Source organism: Thalassophryne amazonica, chromosome 16 (assembly GCF_902500255.1).
Source record: "Thalassophryne amazonica chromosome 16, fThaAma1.1, whole genome shotgun sequence".
NCBI lineage: Eukaryota > Metazoa > Chordata > Actinopteri > Batrachoidiformes > Batrachoididae > Thalassophryne > Thalassophryne amazonica.
The window spans coordinates 74,099,938-74,123,240 of record NC_047118.1 but is presented as its reverse complement, the minus strand read 5'-3'; the positions used below and the strand labels follow the sequence as shown (position 1 = coordinate 74,123,240).

General features: G+C 41.5%; 1 protein-coding gene across 2 annotated transcripts in view; it reads left to right on the top strand.

Annotated features, from left to right (window-relative positions):
* Positions 1–23,303, top strand: part of LOC117527401 (next to BRCA1 gene 1 protein-like) — a 60,621-nt gene that overhangs the window by 24,735 nt on the left and 12,583 nt on the right. Inside the window, exons 12-20 of one of the 2 annotated variants that reach the window (XM_034189728.1) lie at positions 6,857–7,042; positions 10,495–10,605; positions 12,214–12,289; positions 17,854–17,964; positions 18,421–18,597; positions 18,673–18,930; positions 20,263–20,425; positions 20,707–20,928; positions 22,685–22,767. In XM_034189728.1, the coding sequence (XP_034045619.1) occupies positions 6,857–7,042; positions 10,495–10,605; positions 12,214–12,289; positions 17,854–17,964; positions 18,421–18,597; positions 18,673–18,930; positions 20,263–20,425; positions 20,707–20,928; positions 22,685–22,767 (1,387 nt within the window). The remainder of the gene's footprint in view (positions 1–6,856; positions 7,043–10,494; positions 10,606–12,213; positions 12,290–17,853; positions 17,965–18,420; positions 18,598–18,672; positions 18,931–20,262; positions 20,426–20,706; positions 20,929–22,684; positions 22,768–23,303) is intronic. The other variant, XM_034189729.1, reaches the window with a different exon arrangement.

Below are 23,303 nucleotides of genomic sequence, written 5' to 3'. Positions count from 1 at the left end.
TCAACGTCCATGCCCAGTCGCCCAAAATGACCGATATTCTTCCTTGTCTAACTCGGGCAAATATCTGTCATTTTGGGTGACTGGGCATGGACGTCGAGCCTCTGAAAATGCATACTACATGACAACTGCATGTTATTTGCGTTATTATCACTTACTGAGATACACAACACGTAGAATCACATTAAGAATATTTATTGTCATTTCAAAACGCGCAACACCCAGCAAACGCGTACATAAAAAGTTAGCTCACTTTAACTTTTGTTGTGTTGGCTGGTACCGCGCTGCTCTCCAAATTCGGCAGTGCGTCCTCATCAAGCTGGCTGCTTTGGCTGCTGTTCATTGTCAGACTATCCATGAGAAAATCATCCGGAATATCCATATTGGGACCAACACACACTTCTCGCCTTTTCATGTTATCATCTGCGGACAGTTCTTGGGTTGCGCGTGCTATAATGTCATCAGTTTATGCGGGTGGATACTGGGATACCCACCCGTTACTGCGGGCAGGTATGGACAGGTAGCGTAAATGTGAATCTATGCTACCGGCCCAGCAACGCCTCAGTAAGTGATAATAATGAACGATTTCACTGTGACTCTATATCACTGTTCTGCTGTATAGCCACAAAATTAATATATCTTTGCATATACAGTAGCATTGAAAAGTCCAGACGCTGCATATTTTTCATTCATTTTTTCCCCCCAATTTTTTTTCAATGTAACTATATAATGTAATTGGAAATATGTTAAAAATACATGGATGACACAAGAAAGTGAAAACACTTATTTCCATTGTGGTCCTTTTAAAAATCAAATGACAAAATAGAAATAATAATAATGATGATGATAATAGTGTGTATATGATAACAACAACCTAAACAATTTATAAATACATTAAGACAGTGAATTAACATAAAAAAAATTACAGAATTAACAAGAAATTAAAGGGTTGGGTTCTTCTAAAAACTGTTGAGGTCTAAGGTTCTAAAAACACTCTGGACTCGAACACCATTCCAACTCAATATAGAAACTTTGCACAATTTATTTCCACCCTTGAAAGATGTCAGGTACCTATTTTATTCACACTACCCAATCTAGAGCCCGTGGATCCCCACAGACAACAAGCTAGTTAGTTATTATTTTCCAGCCCATTTCTCCTCGTCTGTGTGAATGAAGCAAAGGAATTTTCAAAATATACAGTAGTGTTCAGAATAATAGTATTGCTATGTGACTAAAAAGATTAATCCAGGTTTTGAGTATATTTCTTATTGTTACATGGGAAACAAGGTACCAGTAGATTCTCACACATCCCACAAGACCAAGCATTCATGATATGCACACTCTTAAGGCTATGAAATTGGGCTATTAGTAAAAAAAAAAAGTAGAAAAGGGGGTGTTCACAATAATAGTAGCATCTGCTGTTGACGCTACAAACTCAAAACTATTATGTTCAAACTGCTTTTTTTTAGCAATCCCGTGAATCACTAAACTAGTATTTAGTTGTATAACCACAGTTTCTCATGATTTCTTCACATGTGCGAGGCATGGAGTCAACCAACTTGCGGCACCTTTCAGATTTTATTCCACTCCAAGATTCTTTAACAACATTCCACAATTCATTCACATTTCTTGGTTTTGCTTCAGAAACAGCTTTTTTGATGTCACCCCACAAGATCTCAATTGGATTTAGGTCCGGGGATTGGGCAGGCCACTCCAAAACATTAATTTTGTTGGTTTGGGACCAAGATTTTGCTCGTTTACTAGTGTGCTTGGGGTCATTGTCTTGTTGAAACACCCATTTCAAGGGCATGTCTTCTTCAGCATAAGGCAACATGACCTCTTCAAGTATTTTGACATATCCAAACTGATCCATGATACCTGGTATGCGATATATAGGCCCAACACCATAGTAGGAGAAACATGCCCATATCATGATGCTTGCACCACCATGCTTCACTGTCTTCACTGTGAACTGTGGCTTGAATTCAAAGTTTGGGGGTTGTCTCACAAACTGTCTGCAGCCCTTGGACCCAAAAAGAACAATTTTACTCTCATCAGTCCACAAAATATTCCTCCATTTCTCTTTAGGCCAGTTGATGTGTTCTTTGGCAAATTGTAACCTCTTCTGCACGTCTTTTATTTAACAGAGGGACTTTGCGGGGGATTCTTGCAAATAAATTAGCTTCACACAGGCGTCTTCTAACTGTCATAGCACTACTATTATTCTGAACACTACTGTAGGTTTCCAACAGGGCAGCACAGTGGCATAGTGGTTAGCACAAGAAGAAGATCATGGGATCAATTCCCATCTGTGGTCTTTCTGTGTGGAGTTTGCTTGTTCTCCTCCTGTGTTTGTGTGGGTTCCCTCCAGGTGCTCCAGCTTGCTCCCACATCCAAAGACATGCAGGTTAGGTGGATTGGAAACTTTAAATAGCCCTGTGACACAGTCCTGTCCCTCCCTCACACCCCCCTCCCCATGACCCTTAATTGTAGTAAACTGTTGAAGATGAGTGAGTGAGGTTTCCAACACAGTAGAAATGATGTGCTTCACATGTAGAAGGCTCCATCCAAGTTAAGGCCCCCTGACACTTGCACAAGTTTGATCCACGCACTTGCATGCACTCTGCTGTGCACGAGAGTAAACTTGTCTTAAACTCGAGTAAACTGTGCGCAGCTTCATGCAGGTGCGCAAAGAAAATTTTGAAATGTTCAAAATCTCCATCACGCATTAATAATGTGAACCTCGCGTGAACATTACGCAAGTGATTCAAAAACACTGCGTGGGAATGCAAGTGCTTTTGTCAGCGCACCGCATCACAGCGCAGCTCATCTGAACAATTATAGCGAGATGTTAAATCTATCATAAACATACTTTTACAGCTGCACACAAGAAGGAAAGAACATGCAACTGTTTTACCAAGCCAATACAATATAAACATGACAAAGTATTTCCTTTTTAGACACTTCCAAATGCTTCGATCTTAAATATGATCAATCTATCTTTATTAGTTGGCTATGTACCACAGGCTTTTAAGGTGGCAGTAATTAAACCATTACTTAAAAAGCCATCACTTGACCCAGCTATCTTAGCTAATTATAGGCCAATCTCCAACCTTCTTGAAAGGGTAGTTGTAAAACAGCTAACTGATCATCTGCAGAGGAATGGTCTATTTGAAGAGTTTCAGTCAGGTTTTAGAATTCATCATAGTACAGAAACAGCATTAGTGAAGGTTACAAATGATCTTCTTATGGCCTCAGACAGTGGACTCATCTCTGTGCTTGTTCTGTTAGACCTCAGTGGTGCTTTTGATACTGTTGACCATAAATTTTATTACAGAGATTAGAGCATGCCATAGGTATTAAAGGCACTGCGCTGCAGTGGTTTGAATCATATTTATCTAATAGATTACAATTTGTTCATGTAAATGGGGAATCTTCTTCACAGACTAAGGTTAATTATGGAGTTCCACAAGGTTCTGTGCTAGGACCAATTTTATTCACTTTATATATGCTTCCCTTAGGCAGTATTATTAGACGGCATTGCTTAAATTTTCATTGTTACGCAGATGATACCCAGCTTTATCTATCCATGGAGCCAGAGGACACACACCAATTAGCTAAACTGCAGGATTGTCTTACAGACATAAGGACATGGATGACCTCTAATTTCCTGCTTTTAAACTCAGATAAAACTGAAGTTATTGTACTTGGCCCCACAAATCTTAGAAACATGGTGTCTAACCAGATCCTTACTCTGGATGGCATTACCCTGACCTCTAGTAATACTGTGAGAAATCTTGGAGTCATTTTTGATCAGGATATGTAATTCAAAGAGCATATTAAACAAATATGTAAGGCTGCTTTTTTGCATTTACACAGTATCTCTAAAATTAGAAAGGTCTTGTCTCAGAGTGATGCTGAAAAACTAATTCATGCATTTATTTCCTCTAGGCTGGACTATTGTAATTCATTATTATCAGGTTGTCCTAAAAGTTCCCTGAAAAGCCTTCAGTTAATTCAAAATGCTGCAGCTAGAGTACTGACAGGGACTAGAAGGAGAGAGCATATCTCACCCATATTGGCCTCTCTTCATTGGCTTCCTGTTAATTCTAGAATAGAATTTAAAATTCTTCTTCTTACTTATAAGGTTTTGAATAATCAGGTCCCATCTTATCTTAGGGACCTCATAGTACCATATCACCCCAATAGAGCGCTTCGCTCTCAGACTGCAGGCTTACTCACAGGGGGTCGTTTTGACTATTGGGGTTTTTACGTAATTATTGTATGGCCTTGCCTTACAATATAAAGCGCCTTGGGGCAACTGTTTGTTGTGATTTGGCGCTATATAAATAAAATTGATTGATTGATTGAAATGCTTTCTCCGCCATGTTCAGCAGGCACACACACATGAGAACAGCTGCTGCTGGAGCGGTCCTCTGTCATTCCGGAAGTGATTAGAGCCATTTTAAACAGCCTGCTCGAAGAGAAAATGATTAATCTGCTATGAAATACTTATTTTATATATGCAGCGTCCAGCGCACAACTCGTGGCAGCTAGTGGAACAAAGCATGACGTCCAGCTGGGAACACAGTGGGTGGAGATCGTCACGACGACGTGCAAAGTCGTGCAAGTGTCAGGGCACCTTTAGAAGGGGGAAAGGTAGGATTTCTAATAGTTAGTACAGGGCTGCGAAAACTGTGCGGATCCACGGAATTCCGTAGATTACATCATGGGTGGGAGGGTGTTAAGCCGCGTTCACACCGGACGCCACGCGACGTCACAAATTCGCATCCCTCACCTGGCGATGGACGCGCCACTATCGCCTGGTGTGTCGCTCTGCTTGAGCCACGTTCACACCGGATGCCACACCACAAATTCATAATTTGCTGCTGCGTCTGGATGACGGCCGCTTTCAGCGGTACTTCCGCCTCTCCAGGATCCAGTTTGAGGACCTCCTGTCCCATTTGCTCACGCACATGTGAACAAAAAAAAAAAGAACTGGCTGCTGCTGCAGTTCCTTGCTCTCCAACTCTGTCATAGTTGTGTTATAAACGAGTCACCATTTGTTTTATTATACATCTGTGTAGTTAATATTTTATATGATTCGTTCGTGCGCGCACATGTGAACAAAGGAAAAAAAAACTGGCTGCTGCTGCAGTTCATCACTCTCCCCTCAAACTCTGTCATAATTGTGTTAAATAAAGGACAAAAGGGACATAAGTCCTGCTCACAGACTGGCTGCCAGAGACAGGACATGTTCACATCAAGTATAAACTCCAGACATCTCCACGTCACTACATATCCAGTCCCTGATCGATCATCGCGACGCGACAAGACGAAAAAGTTCAGATTTTTCAACTTGGGGAAGAGGGCTTTATTTGTGTCGCATTGCGTGGCTTTGACTTTTGTGGCGCCACAACGCGTCCTTCCATAGGGATTAAATGGCAGCCTCTCGCCACCGTCGCTCGCGTGGCATCCGGTGTGAACGTGGCATTAGTGTTGTACGCTGTAATCATGATCGTCACCGAGTTTGTAAAATGCCTATCACAAAGCATTCTTTTTTAAGACATCGTGCAAGTTTTATAAATCCGCGGACTCTTGTCTGTACAACAGATACAGATCAGTGTCCACAGATCCGCAAAGTCCCGCTGGGAAAAATGCCAGTCAAAGCGTGGCTGTTACGACAGTTATCGTAAAGCAGGACTGGTTGGTTGCTACAGCAGCGTTGAGTGCTTGCAGCAAGACGTTGTTCTTAAGCTAAAAGTTGCATGTGGACATTGCATACTTTTGGAACTATCAAGTTTATAAAAGAAGAATTTTGCGGTATGTCTGTGTCGCAGAGCGACGTCGGACAGAGGGACGATGGCGAGAATGACAGCTTGAATTTTAAGTCATCTTCATGAACACAACAAAAAGATAAAAGAAATGATAAAAGCGAACTGCATCTTGTGCCATCATGACGTTAAGTGCGGTAAGAATTTTTGTCTCCCTGGCCAGACCCCTTGCAAATTTTCCTCTAATTTCACAATTTTCATTTCACAGCCCTGTTAGTACTGCTAAAGATATGGGTGGAAGATTAAAATAGGCTCTGATTTGTTTCCAAGTACAAATAAGATTGTATATAATGGAGTTGTTGTTATATCGTAATTTGTTGATCTTTATGGGCTCCAGTGGGATTGCACCAATAAAGTATTGGCAGCAATTCTCCTGCTCAATCTTCAACCAGGTAGCAATGAATTAACTCATCAAGAAATGAGTCTTAATCACTGAGGCCCAGTGATGGAGCGAGAAATTTGAGAGGGCTAGTCTCTCAAATTTTGTCTTACACAGACATTTATGGCCAGTTTTATGGAATTCATGGTATCAGCCTCGACACACATTCCCATTCATTTGGGAAAGTGTGACTGGGACCATATGTCCCCATTGAAATGGGTAATTAAAGAGTCAAAGGTTTTGAAGAATTATCTTTCTTTTTTTAAGGAAAATAGGAATGATCTGTAATAAATAATATTGTAGTATCTGTGGGAGAAAACTCATCTTTATGGCAACTAAAGAAATTGGGAAGGTTTCCCAAAATGATGATAAAAAATGACGTTTTCATTCATTTTGTCTGTTTTTTACTTGTCTGTTGGATCGATAGCATAATTATTAAAATACAAATCAACTAATTTCAATCAAATTTATGGAGGGAGTACCTTTTAGAAAGGGGCGGAGCGTGGGAGTGCAACAGATTTTCCTGAAACTTTGCAAAAAGGTTTGAAAGATTATCAAATAGTCCATTAATCATCCATTAAATTTTGGTGCCATGCCAGTGATAAAGAAATGGTTATGTAAAGGTTTTCTTCTGCTGCTCATCCAGGTCGGCATAGTGAGTGTCGCTCTGTGCGCTCCGACCACGGAGGGCTCCTACACCTCCCACTGGCGTTTGGCACATGGTGGGGAGCAGTTTGGGCCCAGAGTGTGGTGCAGCATCGTGGTTGACCCACTGGCACCAGCACCCATGATGGCTGATGGGATCCTGGTGTCGCCCTGTGTCACACCACAGGTACGACACTTTACTGAATGAAAGCCAGATAAGATCAGACAGAATTATCCTAAAATTCTTGACAATATTCCGCAGTTTTAACTATTCAGAACTGTGAAGAAGAGGCACACAGTCAGAGAGTCCTTTGTGTTTGAAACTTACTTCAAATAAAACACTTTATGCACTTTAAGGTTTTATTTTTAAATGAATCATCCTGTCTGAATCATCCATGCCTGTCTGTTTTTTCCTCTTCCATTAGATTTTTCACTGGTTTTGCTGTTATTATTTTCTGAAACAGTCATAAATTTGCTCAGTTATAGCAGAAAGGTGGGTTAAGTCTAGCATCAATAACCACGTGGCACCCTGTGTAGGAGAGGAGAGATTTTATTGGTAGTCAGCACAATTCATTATCTTGTGGGAATCTGACCTTTAACCCTAATGGCTGATCATTGGCTGACCTTGTTAGGGCAGTTCCAGAATCCACCTTCATATCTGTGCCCAAATCAGGTTGAAAATCAGGTTCCTTGATCTTGAACCCTTTGACCTTGACCTTTGCCAAAATGAATGCTTTAAAGGCAGTTCCAGGGTCTTCTTCAACCACAGACCAGGTTTAAAAGAAATTGACCAAAGGACTTTTGGGGAGTAGGCCAGCACACAGACAGACCTATACTACCTTGACTCCAATGATTGACCTTTAGACATACTTTCCCAGTCAAATGAATTGCCCATGTGAGGTCACGTTTGTTAAACCTTTGACTTTTGAACCCAATTTGGACCAATGTAGACACATATATGTATGTAGGTCGATTCTAAAATGGCCTGGCAAGATTAACCAAAGGTCAGTCGTTTAGGTGAAGGACAAGGTCATTGGGGCCAATGGTCAGAGTTCCACCCAATAATGAATTGTGTTTACCAGGAAATTATCTCCTAAACAAAGTGACTACGTCTCCATTGATACATCCACTTACCCACCTATCAGCTATAGCACTTAGTGCTTTTATGCCTGGAGGTACTTTTCCCTCATTTTATAAAAGTGGCTTGTTTGATTAAATACAAAACTAGAGCACTGCGCTCATAGAGTGCAAGTCTCCACCAATGCTAGTTTCCAATTACAAAAATATTTTACTTTGGAAAAATTTTTCAAGGTCAAAGTCCTGTTAGATCTCATGTCAGGAGTATGTATTTAGTCCATGCAGTTGAATTGAAGTTTTTTTTTGTTTGGTTTTTTTTTTCTGGTTTTCAGGTTTTTTTGGGTTTTTTTTTTTTTTTAACTTTTTTGGTTTCTGAATTCTTTTACATAATTTTCACAGAACATTGGTTATCTCTGCTATGCACGATTTGTCATTGCTTTTTGGCACTTGGTTTCCGACTGATAACTGGAAGATAAACAAACAGGCATAAAATTGGAACCTCCATCCAATTTTGGTGGTGTAGGTAAATCCATAACAGAAAATGAGAGTGATTGAGGCACTTTTGATTGAGATATAATCCAAAATGTACACCAAATGGGCTTTTCAGTATTAAATTCAAATTTCCAAAAAATCCACAATCCGGATCAGATCCAGATCAAACTTTGTCAGTCGATAAAGGATAACATCCTACATAACGCTCTCAAATATGAAATAATTTATTTATTTATTTATTTATTAATTACAGAGTTATGAATTTTTGAAAATGTGTTCAATGTTAAAGCTAGAGTTTTTTCCTGGCTTTAACCTTTGACCTATGACCTTGAAAATTGAATCAGTACTTGTCTATCAGAATATGAATCTTCAGTAAAATTTTCATAACAATATATGAAACATTTTGGGTTCCAGGCTGTTCACAAACAAACAAACAAACAAACAGGGCAAAAACATAAGTGGGCAGAGGTAAAATTTAAGGCTCAAAGACCAGAGTGGATGTGTGAAATATCTGTAGAAATTACTAAGGTAAATATTCCGCATACTTGAGTAAATCTACTGCTCACACGTAGAGGTTACAGTGGGATTTGGCAGGTGGGGGAATAGCAGGGTAAAACTGACTCACCTCAAATTAACTCCCATATTGAGTTGTACTGCGAGTATCAGTGGACTGGTTTTTGTGGAGAGACTTTACCACTGTCGGCTGTGTGCTTGCTCTCAGGGTTGCTAAGGTTAGACCTTACTTGTGTGAAGCGCCTTGAGGCAGCTTTGTTGTGATTTAGCACGATGTAAATGTATAGAAATTGAAATTGACAGGCTGTGTGATCAACTGACCTAAGAAAGAAAAATCTACAGCAGTCAATTAAACTAAGTGCTAGTTGATTTGGAGCTGTTTAGCTACGCAGTAATACCTGTAATATTACTTGTTGGAGTTTTAAACATACTATATATAGTATTGTAGTACAAATTATTTGATCAGTAGATGTCAGAGATGTTATGTCATGTTTATGATATATTGTAAAGTTGGAAATTGCAAGCTCCAACTCTGACAAAAGGATTTGAATGTGTGTGTTCAGGTTGGGTTTTTTCCTCTCAGCCTCCAGTGAATGTTCAGTGCTCCGATGTGTCCCACTTGACATCATGAGAATGACAGTCATGCTGTCCTCCATCATGACTGTTGAAACAGTAATATTGCAGATGCACTGTCTGGGTTGGTTATGCAGCCTTCAAACATTTTAGGTCAACTTTGGGGCTGCAAAATTTGTCCAAATTTGATGTATAACTGCAGACTGAATATATTTATTTAAAGTACAAACATAGTTTAATTACAGGACACATAACAGTCAGGATGATACTACAAGTTGTGGTTACATTACTCTTCCGTGACCGGAAAATAACTAAGGGCCCTTGGACAAGGTCCTTAATCCCCTAGTTTCTCCTGGTGTGTAGTGGGTGCCTTGTATGGCAGCAGCCTCACATCAGGGTGAATGGGAGACACTGATGTGTAAAGCAATTTGAGCATCTGATGCAGATAGAAAAACGCTATATGAATGCATTCTATTTACCATTTACAGTCCCATAGCCTACACGGCTAATGGAATAACACATTGTCAACACTGATTGACACTTATTCATCTTCAGATGTATCTGGATCCCTCTTTCAGGTGCTTCATTAAATTTGATTCTTCCTTTGGTCTGCAGTGAATGAAGGCACGTTTGCAAATAACTGGCTATTGGAAGTCAGCTATTATTCCTCATCTGCTTTGAATGGAATTCCCAGCTCTTGTTAAGGACTCAGATTGGAGCTGTTTCTGCTGCAGTAATAGGGGTTTGTTTGTTTTTTGTTTTTGTTTGTTTGTTTTTTTGGTCTGTTTTGTGCTTGGAAGTTGTAGAAGAGGTTATCAAAGGTGCTGGAATGTAGTTCATGCCATTCTGGCCCACTCTAACCCCTGCTGTTATTGTGTGTGAACTCAAATGCTGGGGGAAAAAAAATGCAGATTCGAAAAATTGTGCAAATTGAATAAATGTTTAAATAAAACTGGCGAAACATGGAATGTGTTTTATGTACAGGGTAAGAACCCGGTGGCTAAAGACGGAAAATCAACATCAAGTGATCAGCCTCTGATATCAGTGGACCAGGAAGAGTATTTTATCCCGTCTGTTGACCTGCTTACTGCCCAGGTAATATAAACACTGCCTCCTTAGCGGTCTTACTGATGGGTGACTTTCTCTGTGAGCAGGAGCTGTATTTAGCACCACTAAATTAGAGCCTGATTGATATGTTGTTTTTTTTTTTGGGGGGGGGGGGGGGGGTGATAAAATACTGATATTAAAGAGAAGAAAATGTATGATACCAATAATTCTGCTGATGTATAGATTTTAAAAAATGGCAGTGATTCCTAACATTGTGTTATCAAACCCTTATGACAAAGAAATGTAATTGAGGCTTGTCATTTTACAGTTTAAACACGATCTTTATCATAAATAACTATAAATATAACCAACCACCAGCAAATACACATCACACTGCCGTTCTTCAGATTGGCAGTCACTATGTAACATTCCTCATTGGACGTATTGTCTTTTTTGGCCCCACCTAGCTGGCGGCATAGTGACCTCATGTCACTGAAAAATGCCTAATCTGATTGAAAATAAATGGCAGCTGGTATCTTTGCCTCTGTCTCATCTAGCTAATGTGACCAAGGGGTGATAGGGGTCCGAATCATTCTTAAATGACATGTCGCACTGATATCATAACAATTTAAATTTAGGCTGTTAGTGACCATCCAATGATCCACTGGGATTACTTTGTACACTTCCGTGACCTGTTTCAAAGTATACGGCATTCACAAGAAACAGCTACGGAAACTCACCCAGTTGTAGATTTGTTTTCAAAATGTAAACTCCACATGATCAAAGAAGCCCCCACACATGCATGTGCGATCTCTGGCTGCAGGTCCGCCTTCAGTTTTCTCTTGATTGTGGCATGTTAAGTAAAGTCCATTAACTCCTGGAAATATTGTATTCTGACTTTTTCCAATGTACAAATCCATCTCCGTATCTAGGCAGTCTATTTTTAAAAACAGTCATAAAGATGTCCCATGTCCACATTCACAGCTTCAGTAAACGAGCATCCACACAAACAGCGCGTCCCCATACTGTAGGTTTCAAAAGCCGAGACTGAAAAAGTTAAGCATTTCAGGGTGAAGTGTGTCGTGTCCTGTCTGTAAATCCGAACCATCACTTTTGAATGGCAGCACGCAAGTTTAGTTTTTGGACGGAGCAGGTTCATTTCCCTGTGTCTGTCAGTCATCGGGATGTTTCTACTCATTCTAAAATGTACGTCACACGCCGAAAAATGCTGAGAATTGCAGAGTGAGACATTTTCCAGAAATGCACCTGCTAACGCTCAGAGTGAGAGGAATACATCAGCAATCACTAATTATTGACGCATTTGGATGGAGAGACTTACAATGAGTACTTTTATGTTGTCTTGTTAACTGAGATGTTAAAAAAACATGCAACATGTCCTTTGACAGCTTTTTAAATAATGCAATCTGTTGGACAAACTATGTAATGACGCAATTTCCAAATGCCTAAGATTTTTTTTCTGCATTGTTTATTTGTAAAATAAAAATGTTCATATCGGCAAAAGTAACGCTAGTACTGATACAGTATGTTGGCGAAAAGCTCATACTGGCTGACATTATAGGCCAACCGTTATATCTGTCGGGGTCTGCACCACATTTATGACAAAACTGACCAATCTGCTGTTTTATTTTTTCTCAGGATCTTTTGTCTTTTGAGCTTCTGGACATCAACATTGTCCAAGAACTGGAGAGTGTCCCCAACAACACGCCTGCGGGTAAGAAAATGCCAACCTGCCTGTCCCGTGAGGTCAGGGGGTGCACACTTAATTCATTATTTTACCCTATACACAGTTGAAATAGCAATACTAGGGCATTGTTTTCACTGGTGTAGTGTGTGTTTCTGTGTACAGGTCAACTCAAAGACAGATTTTCTTCAAACTTGGGAATATTACTTTGATAGATATCTATAGGTTATTATTACTAGATGGCTCAAACTTGGTGGGAATATTACTTGGATGGCTATATACAGTAGTGTTCTTATTGTTACATGGGAAACACAGTACCAGTAGATTCAGTAGATTATCACAAATCCAACAAGACCAAGCATTCATGATATGCACACTCTTAAGGCTATGAAATTGGGCTATTAGTAAAAAAAAGTAGAAAAGGGGGTGTTCACAATAATAGTAGTGTGGCATTCAGTCAGTGAGTTCATCAATTTTGTGGAACAAACAGGTGTGAATCAGGTGTCCCCTATTTAAGGATTAAGCCAGCACCTGTTGAACATGCTTTTCTCTTTGAAAGCCCGAGGAAAATGGGACGTTCAAGACATTGTTCAGAAGAACAGCGTAGTTTGATTAAAAAGTTGATTGGAGAGGGGAAAACTTATACGCAGGTGCAAAAAATTATAGGCTGTTCATCTACAATGATCTCCATTGCTTTAAAATGGACAAAAAAAAACAGACATGTGGAAGAAAACGGAAAGCAACCATCAAAATGGATAGAAGAATAACCAGAATGGCAAAGGCTTACCCATTGATAAGCTCCAGGATGATAAAAGACAGTCTGGAGTTACCTGTAAGTGTTGTGACAGTTAGAAGACACCTGTGTGAAGCTAATTTATTTGCAAGAATCCCCCGCAAAGTCCCTCTGTTAAATAAAAGACATGTGCAGAAGAGGTTACAATTTGCCAGACAACACATCAACTGGCCTAAAGAGAAATGGAGGAATATTTTGTGGACTGATGAGAGTAAAATTGTTCTTTTTGGGTCCAAGGGCCACAGACAGTTTGTGAGACGACCTCCAAACTCTGAATTCAAGCCACAGTTCACAGTGAAGCATGGTGGTGCAAGCATCATGATATGGGCATGTTTCTCCTACTATGGTGTTGGGCCTATATATCGCATACCAGGTATCATGGATCAGTTTGGATATGTCAGAATACTTGAAGAGGTCATGTTGCCTTATGCTGAAGAGGACATGCCCTTGAAATGGGTGTTTAAACAAGACAATGACCCCAAGCACACTAGTAAACGAGAAAAATCTTGGTTCCAAACCAACAAAATTAATGCACTGCAGGTACGTTTTAATTGAAAAAAGCATGCTTTAACTGGAAACACAGCATGCACTGGACCATAGAGATTGTAATTAAAGTGCACCCTTGGCAGCTGCTAGTATGTAGCAAGTAAAGTGTGATGTTTGCTAGCTGACCTGAATACCACATGAACTGCGAAAATAAAGGTTGCAGTGAGCAGGTTGTGATCTAATATTTAAGGCTGACCGTGTGTGCGTGCGCGCATTCAATCTAGGGACCCCAGTGGCCTCCCCTTGGTGCCCCAGTCACCATAGCAATTGGTTAATTACTGTGACTGTTCATAGCGTTTACTACAAAAAAGACTGTGTACATCCTCAATGCAGCGAACAAAAACAATCATGTCAGAAATTAGTCCAGCTTTTCATTGTAACTTCCTGCTAACAGCCTCCAGACAGCGCAGTGTGTGTGTGTGTGTGTGTGTGTGTGTGTGTGTGTGTGTGTGTGTGTGTGTGTGTGTGTGTGTGTGTGTGTGTGTGTGTGTGTGTGTGTGTGTGTGTGTGTGTGTGTGTGTGTGTGTGTGTGTGTGATTAGATTATGGTGCAATTTGCTCAAGGAAAACCTGTGTTCTGAAAACACAGATTTAAAAACAAAATATCTCAGCAGACTAGATGGATGATCAAAAGCATATATTGATCAGAAAAATATCTGATTGGTATGAATGACTTCTTAATGAAGTCACACAGAAGTCATATGATGAAGTCATACATAGTCAAGAACACTGTTACAGGCATATGTATATTTATTTGAACATTTATATTGTGGTGTGCAGATCATGCAGGGCATCCATCAGGCCTCTGATGTCTTTCCTGGTGTTGTCATCTTTGGAGCGAAGGTGCTGTAAGACTGTGTGAAGTTTGTACCCTTTCATTTGCCGAAGGTGTGAAATGGCCAAAAACTGTACCTCAAGCAGAACGTGTCCTGCTGTAGTCGGAGTGGACGTGGGGACGCCATGTGTTTGTGTAGTAGCTGACTGTTTGAGTCTGTGCCCTTGTACTGCTGTAGATTTGACCAGCTGCTACATTTAGCCTTGCTAGCTTATATCAGCTAAAAACATGGCTGACCACTGAGGGTTAAATGCTCAGCACAAGAGAAAAATTATCATGCAAAATGTGTATATATAAAAACGATATACATATTTTTCAAAGTATAAGTCAAAGTTTTGTGGGGTTTTTTGTGTGAGGGTATTTCTGTGTGCGTGTGTTGTTTTTTTAACTAGTTTGAGAGGTCCTGTGACTTGTACTCCTGTGCAGCTGATATACTGGAAAATCATGCATTCATTTATTTTCGGCTTTCCCAGGAATCAGTGTACTAAACAAAATAGTAAGTCCCTTCGACTGCTCCCTTGTTTGCACTCGGGGTTGCCATAGCAAATCCAAGGTGGATCTGCATGTTGAATTGGCACAGGTTTTTACGCCGGATGCCCGTCCTGACGCAACTCCACACTACATGGAGAAATGTGGCAGGGGTGGGATTTGAACCCGGAACCTTCTGCACTGAAACCAAGTGCATTAACCACTTGGCCACCACCCCTGAATTATGCGTTCATTATTAATAATAACTATTTACGAGGTCTGTGAGAAAACATTCCGACCTTTTTATTTTTTTCAAAAACTTTATGGATTTGAATCATGTGTGATTGCATCAGCCAACCTTGAACCTTAGTGCGCATGCGTGAGTTTTGTCCCGCCTGTCTGTTGCGTCATTCGCCTGTGAGCAGCCTTTGTGTGATGAGTGGTGCTGTGCGCTCGGTGGATTTTTATTGCAAGGAAAATGGCCGAACGATTGGAGCAACGCTATTGCATCAAATTTTGCCAGAAACTTGGCGACAGCCAAGTGGAAACCATTCGAAAAATAAAGACGGCTTTCGGGGATGAAGCTATGGGTGCCACACAAATTAAGGAGTGGTACAACCGGTTTAAAGACGGACACGTAACGGTGGAGAGCGAGCCGTGCTCCGGCCGACCATCGACGTGCCGAAATGACGAGATCATTTCCAAAGTGAACGCTGTGGTGATGTGGGACCGTTGAGTGACCATCCGAGAAATTGCGGAGGAAGTGGACATTAGTACTTTTTCGGCACATTCCATTGTTACAGAAGATTTGGGCATGAAGCGAGTGGCTGCGAAGTTCGTGCCGAGGTTGCTGACAGCGGACCAAAAGCACCTCCGTGTTGAAGTCTCACAGGACATGCTGGACTCTATTCACACTGATCCCAGCTTTATGGACACTGTTATCACCGGTGATGAGTCCTGGGTGTACGGGTACGACCTGGAAACCAAATTCCAGTCGTCACAGTGGAAGCATTCCACGTCGCCACGACCGAAGAAGGCGCGCCAAGTGCGCAGCAACGTGAAGGTAATGCTGACTGTTTTTTTTTTTGTTGTTTTTTTTTACTCCTGTGGTGTGGTACACCATGAGTACGCACCACAGGGTCAAACAATAACGAAGGAGTATTACAGGGATGTCCTCCGCCGCCTCCGTAATGCTGTACGGCGCAAGAGACCGGAGTTGTGGGCCACAGAAAATTGGCGCCTCCACCACGACAATGCTCCAGCACATTCCTCAAACTTAATTCGGACTTTTTTGTCTCAAAACCAAACTCCTGTGGTTCCACAGGCTCCATACTCTCCTGACATCGCCCCTTGCGACTTCTGGCTGTTTCCAAAAATTAAAACACCATTAAAAGGAACGCATTTTGAGACGAGGGAGGACATCATGGTTGCAACGACGGCGGAGCTGCGCTCCATCCCAAAAGAGGCTTTTTTGGAATGCTTCCAACAGTGGCGACACCGCTGGGAGAAGTGTGTGGAGTCCCAAGGAGACTACTTCGAGGGTGATTAGGTTTCCAACCCTCCAGGTAAGCCAGTTTTTTTTCCCCGGCCAAAGGTCAGATACTTTTCTAACAGACCTCGTATGTATGGCTTTCCTAGGAATTGGTGTACTAAACAAAATAGATTCCAATAATAAAAGCACACCATAACAATGTACAAAACTGCAGAATAAAAGCTAATTCTAAAAAAAAATGAATTGAAAAAACAAATAAATAAAAGGGAGTCATATTCTTTTGTTTCCCAAGCTGTGGGTCAGGAATCACTGTTCATCTGCATCAAATCCAATATGTTGTCCAAAGCATGTTTGTCTATCTTGGTTATTTTTGGGATTTAAAAGTCCTTTTGGCATACATCACAAGCTGAGGGCTTCCTGCAAAAATCAACTGCATAGCTTTCCACCCTTGTCTATTTGACAATTTCTTTTGTGCAAACGGCATCAAATAACATCCAATATGTTGTCCGACACACATTTATTTGTCCATTTTGCTTATTTTTGGAATTTAAAAATCTCTGTGTTAAGTAACAGCACATGCTGTAGTGTGCACATGTGCCAGGCTGGATTTCCACATGCTTCATTTGCGTTCTGTCAGCGGTTCGTTACATCTGTGATACGTGTACGGAGCTGATCAACTTCCCTCAAGTCAATGCTTGCTTCTCCACTCGCTCAGTAGTAACATGTCAGTTGTGCTGTGCTGTTCAAGTCATAACTATGTGATTACTGACCATCTGATTGGCCTTTCAGTTACATTTCAGCTCCTGACATCTTCCAAAAATAGGCCTGTTGGCGCATATAGCAATACATTCTGCTTAAACTGAAACATGCTGCCGCAGAGCTAGTGGAAAAGGAAGCGTTCATTTGAGGGGTGTCTTATCAGCTCTGTACACGTATCTCGCACACAACGGACCACAGACGGAACGCAAATGCAAGGATTAAAGTTTTCCGTCGCTACAACAGATTTCCGTCAATTGGGCTTCCAAAAGGCTGAACCATTCTGACACAAAATCAAGGCTGGACAAAAGGTGTAAAATTTACTGCGTTCAAAATGTTCAAGAATCGATTTTTAGAATAATGTCTCTGTTTTTTGTTTGTTTTGTTTTTTGTTCTGCTCGCACTGGTCCCTGTATCTGTTCCTCTGTTTTGTGTGCACTCTGCCGGAGGGAGGAGGAGGAGGAGGAGGAGGGGGGACGGTGGGCTGTTTGTTTGAGTGTCTCATAGCGCTGTAACGACACAGCGAGCAGCGTGCACAGTTTTGCAAACATATTTTTAAACTTTTCTTTTCTTTCAAAGTCTGCTCATAGTGTCTCTGAGTGTCCTCGCTGTGGTTAAACAGATTTAGAATCATTGGAATAAGTGGATATAGAAAATCTATGAATGGATCCTGGTTGATTTACAGATTTGTTTTTTTTTATCCAGATATGACTCCCTGCATGTCACCTCTACCTCATGACAGCCCCCTGCAGGACAAGAGCAACTCCTCTTTGGGTTTGATCCAAGAAGAAACGGAGGTCATCAATAGCATCATGGGTAACGGAGTTCCTCATCACTTCATTACATTTTCTTTATGACTCGGTAAATGATGCGGTAGCAAAATGAGTGACATGTGACAGGAAATCAGGTGGTAATGTTCTGTCCGGTACGTGGCAGTAGAACCCTAGGCTTCCCAGCCTGATTTCATGGTGTTCCGTTGCATTCATGGAATTGTAAGAATGTTTAAAAATGCCAGATAAAATCTGGCCAAGACATTGATAGGATACACCAGGACTTGTTTATATGTGGTCGAGATTATCAGTCATCAGCACTAATCAGGACCTGTGGTTACTGTTCACGTGCACAAACAGTACTTCCTCACATGCTAGTGTATGCTATTCTTTTTTTTACTGTGACACGCCCTACAAGAAGGGACACATCCAGACTCCTCCCCAATCAGGTGGAGCCAGCTTCAAACATTTGGACCTGACAAAGAGATTCCTTGTTCCTCAGATATGCCTCGTGGTGCTGAATCTGGAGCAGAAGGAGGCGGTGTTCCAGCTCAGGAGGAAGGTGATGATGATATCAGTGGGACTCAGTTTGTTTGTGAGACTGTGATTCGCTCAATGACCCTGGAGGAGGCTCCTGACCACACGCCTCTGAGGGCGTCCTGCTCAGGGACCACTAAAGGTAAAAGTATCACAGTTTTAAACTCATCGGCTGTGTCTGGGTGGCGTCTTACAGCCTTCTTCTGCTTGCTCATAGTATTGTGTCCGGCGGCTCAGGGTGGCGCCCCCTCCTGTGTGAAGAATAAAATGATGAAAACAGAGAAAAGTGCCAGCAGCTGTAATGCTGCCCTGAAACCACCGGCCACCCTGAAGGTCGTCCTCCCGCCTCCATTAAAAGCCTCTCTGCCCGCCCCTCTGTCAGTGACCCCGATCTCAGCACCCGGACCCAGTTCAGCGCCGACCCTGCTTCCTGCTCAGCACGGATCATCCAAACTGCAGGAGGCCCCAAATCCAGGTAATCCCTGATAGTTGGGAATGTCCATGATCGTGTACAAGGACAAAAATCCAGCATAATGTCAGGTCAGATTTATGGCTTGTGTCTACAAATGTATGATGAAACTAACTAGTTTGGTTTTGAAAAGCCAAAGCTTCTTCATAACTATCAGCTTGGGTGGGTTGATGGGCAGTTGTACAGTAATGGAATTGTAATGACAACAAATCTGGCCATATTTTAGCCTACCATTAAAAACTTGTCAGATTGTAATTCCGTTACCATGAAACTACCCTTTTGACTCAAGATTTGGTTTATGGTGGTGGCCAAGTGGTTAGTGCGCTTGGTTTCAGTGTGGAAAGTTCCCATTTTCTCCATGTAATGTGGAGTTGTTTCAGGAAGGGCATCCGGCATAAAACTTGTGCCAGATCAAATTGCAGATCCACCTTTGAATTTGGATTGGTCATTTTCTTTTATTAAGAACAGGGGTGATTGAAAATCAGTTGACAGAGCAGACTGTCTGCTAGAAGGTTTGGCGGTTTAATCCACTGCACATATACTGGACAAAACCTGCATGACATCACCTATAGGTTTTCTGTAGATAAGGATCTGGGTGTTGCCATGGCAGCGGTGGCAGTTCTAACTTTGGATATGTGACAGTGAACCCATAAATGGATAAAGAGGTGGCGCATGGGTGACTCAGTTATCTGACTAAAGTCAGTTTTGGGTGTCTATTAAATCATATTTTTGGGGACTGCGCAGTGGTTCTCATAACGATTTGCTTTGGTGTGGGCATTAAAAGTTATGAGCTGCTTAATTTCTCAGTAATTGTGCATTAAAAGGACCTAACGGATTAGGTTACACATAGCTGCTAAAAGTGCTAATGCTGTTAGCATCCAACATTAAATAAGATGAGAATTTCACTCAGCACAAATATTGCAGCAGGGACATCTTAGATGATCTGTTAGGATGTTTCATGGTACAACAAGCCTTGTTATTCCAGGTGTACACAGTAAAATGCTCAAAAAGACACACACAGCTTCCACAACAGCTAGCAGCTGCTGCCAGTGGAAGTTGATGGCCGTACCTCTGGACAAACTAATTGCTGACGCCAACATTTTTGCTGTTTTTTTTTTGTTTTTTTTGTTTTTTTTAATTCATTTGAAAATCTTTGTACATTTGCATGTCCAGATTTTAAATAAAAGTAAATAGAATGGAGAAAAAAAAAACAGGGAAAGAATTTTTGGCTTGTTAGTGCTTCACTTTGTGCTTATTGATTAGCTGTGTTGGTAGTAACAGAATCAGAATCAGTTCAGTTTCGTTTTTGGAAGCTAATCACTTTCTTCGTGTTGACAGGTGAGGGTGAGGAGGGTGTGGCCACAGAGTCCATGCCGAAGGACGGAGGGGAGAAGAAAGAAGGGATGAGGAGTCGCTCCTCCTCCACCTCCTCTGAGGATTACATCATCATTCTCCCAGACTGCTTTGACACCAGTCGACCACTAGGGGAGTCCATGTATAGGTAGGTGACCTGGATCTAGACACAGCACCAATATAACAAATACACATTCTTTCCAGCTTTTAAATGTTACTTATTTTTAACTGCTTTTTCACACAGTAATTTTCAACAATTTCCTCCTCAAAATGAAAACAAATCTACTCAGCATGATAGAAATTAGATTTAAAAACATCAAAAACAAATGACCAGATTTTATATCACCCCTGCTCAGATGGTTTGATTTGAAAACCTGTTTCAGGATATTTGGTTCTGTAACTTCTGTTGAATTCCTCGTCTGATTCCAGTTCCGCCATGTCCCAGCCTGGTGACATTCCAGGAAAGAATGAACCAGAAAGTGAGTGTTCTGAAGCACCGGCAGAGGAGAGCGATGCAGCAGCTCCCGCCTTGGCCGCCAGCGTGTCGGGTGCCAGCAGTGCCAATGACATGCTGTGCACGTCTCAGACACTGGATGACGTGCCACTGACACCTGAAGTGGTGGCTCCGCCCACAAACATCATCACGCCAAGGTTGGTATGAAGAGTTACACACATTGTGTAATCTGTGCTCAGTCACAGCGACAGGTTTTCTTTTTGTGTTATAAAAGCAGGCACAGAAAGGATTCAAACAAGAGTCCAGCCAATATATCAGTTGGCCAAAAATATCAGCCAGTCAGCCTTTCACAAACATATCTACATCCATGTTATTTTGGTAGATATGTCCATATTATGTAGATTTGTCCAGCAGAAGGTGGGCTGATGCATTTTTAACAGTTCTGTCAGTTCTTGGACACATTAGCTACAAGAGACAGAGGCAAAGCAAACAACTGCCATTTGTTTGTGATCAGAGTGAACATCTTACAGTAGCAAGAGACAAGTGTTCGTGGTGCTGCCAGCTAGGCGGGGCCAAAATAGACAAGACATCTATGTTATGCAAATGATGACTAACATGACAAGGCAACTGCCAATCCAAGTGAAGGCAGCGTGACCTACATTGGTTGATTGTTGGTTGTGTTTATAGTTATTTATAATAAACTTCATGTTTAAACTGTAAAACATCAAGCTTGCTGAACTGCAGGTTCCGGCTCATTTGGATCGTACTTTTTTCTTGGTAGTGAGCTCTGTCTGCACGCCGCCTAAATATTTAAGGCTTTTGCAGGCAAACGGGCCCAGCCACAGGTGCAGTCAGTCTCTGATCTTCTCCTGCATGCTGCCATCAACCTCCCAGTCACACAGTTCCATCATGAACCAGTCACAAACCACAATAGGACTTGTGTGGACTGCTTTATGAGCAAATACAGATCTTACAGTGATTAAATGGTGTTTATGTACTCTCATTCTGCTGAAATTTGTGTGAGGATATTTAGGATAAGATTTTTTATGACTTAAGCCCCGGTCACACGGCACACAGCGACAGCTGAACGAGGGAAAAAAGGTCACAAAGTCACAAATTGTCAAGGAAAGGTGGACGAATGATCCTGCACTTTTCCCATCACCGAAAAGCCTGCAAATGAAGAGCGCAAAAAGGAATGAAACAAAACCGAAACTAACAAAAGAAAAACAAATCAAACGTTAACCTTGACACTTTAAATGAAATCAAAATGAAACATTTATGATGATGTGACTGACAGCGGATGTGAGACAGAGTGCAGCCAGTCCTGTCCTCATGTCCGCAGTACCTGCAGTTGCAGGGTCTGATTGTCCTGACACCAGCATGTGCGCACACGCAGACCAGCCACAAACAGCTGGAACATACATAAGCAGTTACAGTAGTTGATAAAACGTTCTTGTCGCTGTTGTTTCTGTATGAAACATTGCTTTTCGTCCCACACATGGACGAGTCATGTTCAGCTCGTCTGAGCTTTAGTTATTGATCCGTTCAGATATTGTCAGCGTTCATGCAAGATGTCGGATTTGGGAAGTTGGCCGAAGTTGGACGACAGTCAAACGGAACGCTGACATTACGGGAACTATGCAAACAATGAGAAACCATCAAGACAGAAAGCAAAATGAAATATGAGTGAATTGAGGTTGTTGTTGGGATTCGTTCACATTTTTTGACAGTTTAAAAATTCTGATGAAGCGCCAGCTACAGGAACGATGATGGTTAGACGATGCCAACGTAAGTCCAGATTTCTCGTTTCATTTGGGCTTCGGTGTCCTTCGTTAGTGCCGTCTGACCGGGGCTTTAGGTTCAGACAGGTTTTTCCTCGTTTTGAAATCAGGTTGGACAGCTTTGAGTTGTGAAGACTTGTGTTCAAATTGTTGCATTGATGATGTTCTACAGTCCAGAGAGCAGTGATGAAATGGAAGCTGATGGTGGTGCCATGGGAGGAGCAGAGGACTCAGACCTATACCAGACTGAAGACGGTAAATACACATACAGTATAATTTTTTTATTATTTCAGCCACTCAGAGACAAACTCTAAACTTTACCAACATGTCCACACTTAGCCTGGCCTTAACCTAATATCACACAGGGGGAGGAACCTTTGTTGTGAGGGAGGGGCAAAGCAGCTAGCCAACTGATGAACCAATTTAGCCTTTTATTTCTCCCCATCTTCATCATCTGTCAGGGGCATCTTGGTGGCTTCCCTCACTAGTCTCCTTCCAGCAAGGTCACTCAGTTTCTAAGGTTGGAAATTTATGCAATGTTTTTATTTCAATTTTTTTTATATAAAATCATACAGTGTGTATTTTCCAAAAAGAGGCCCTGTGTCACATGGAGCACATTTATCTGTTTGCTTCACGTATGTCTCATTGTGAAACAGTCAGATATACCATATAAGGTACAAAGGTTATTGCGCAAGTAGTACATATGTGCGGCTTAAGTAACATGATTCCTTATTATGTAGTGAGATGGATGTGGAAATAAATGAGAGCTTGAGGCTGTTGTTCTTAACACT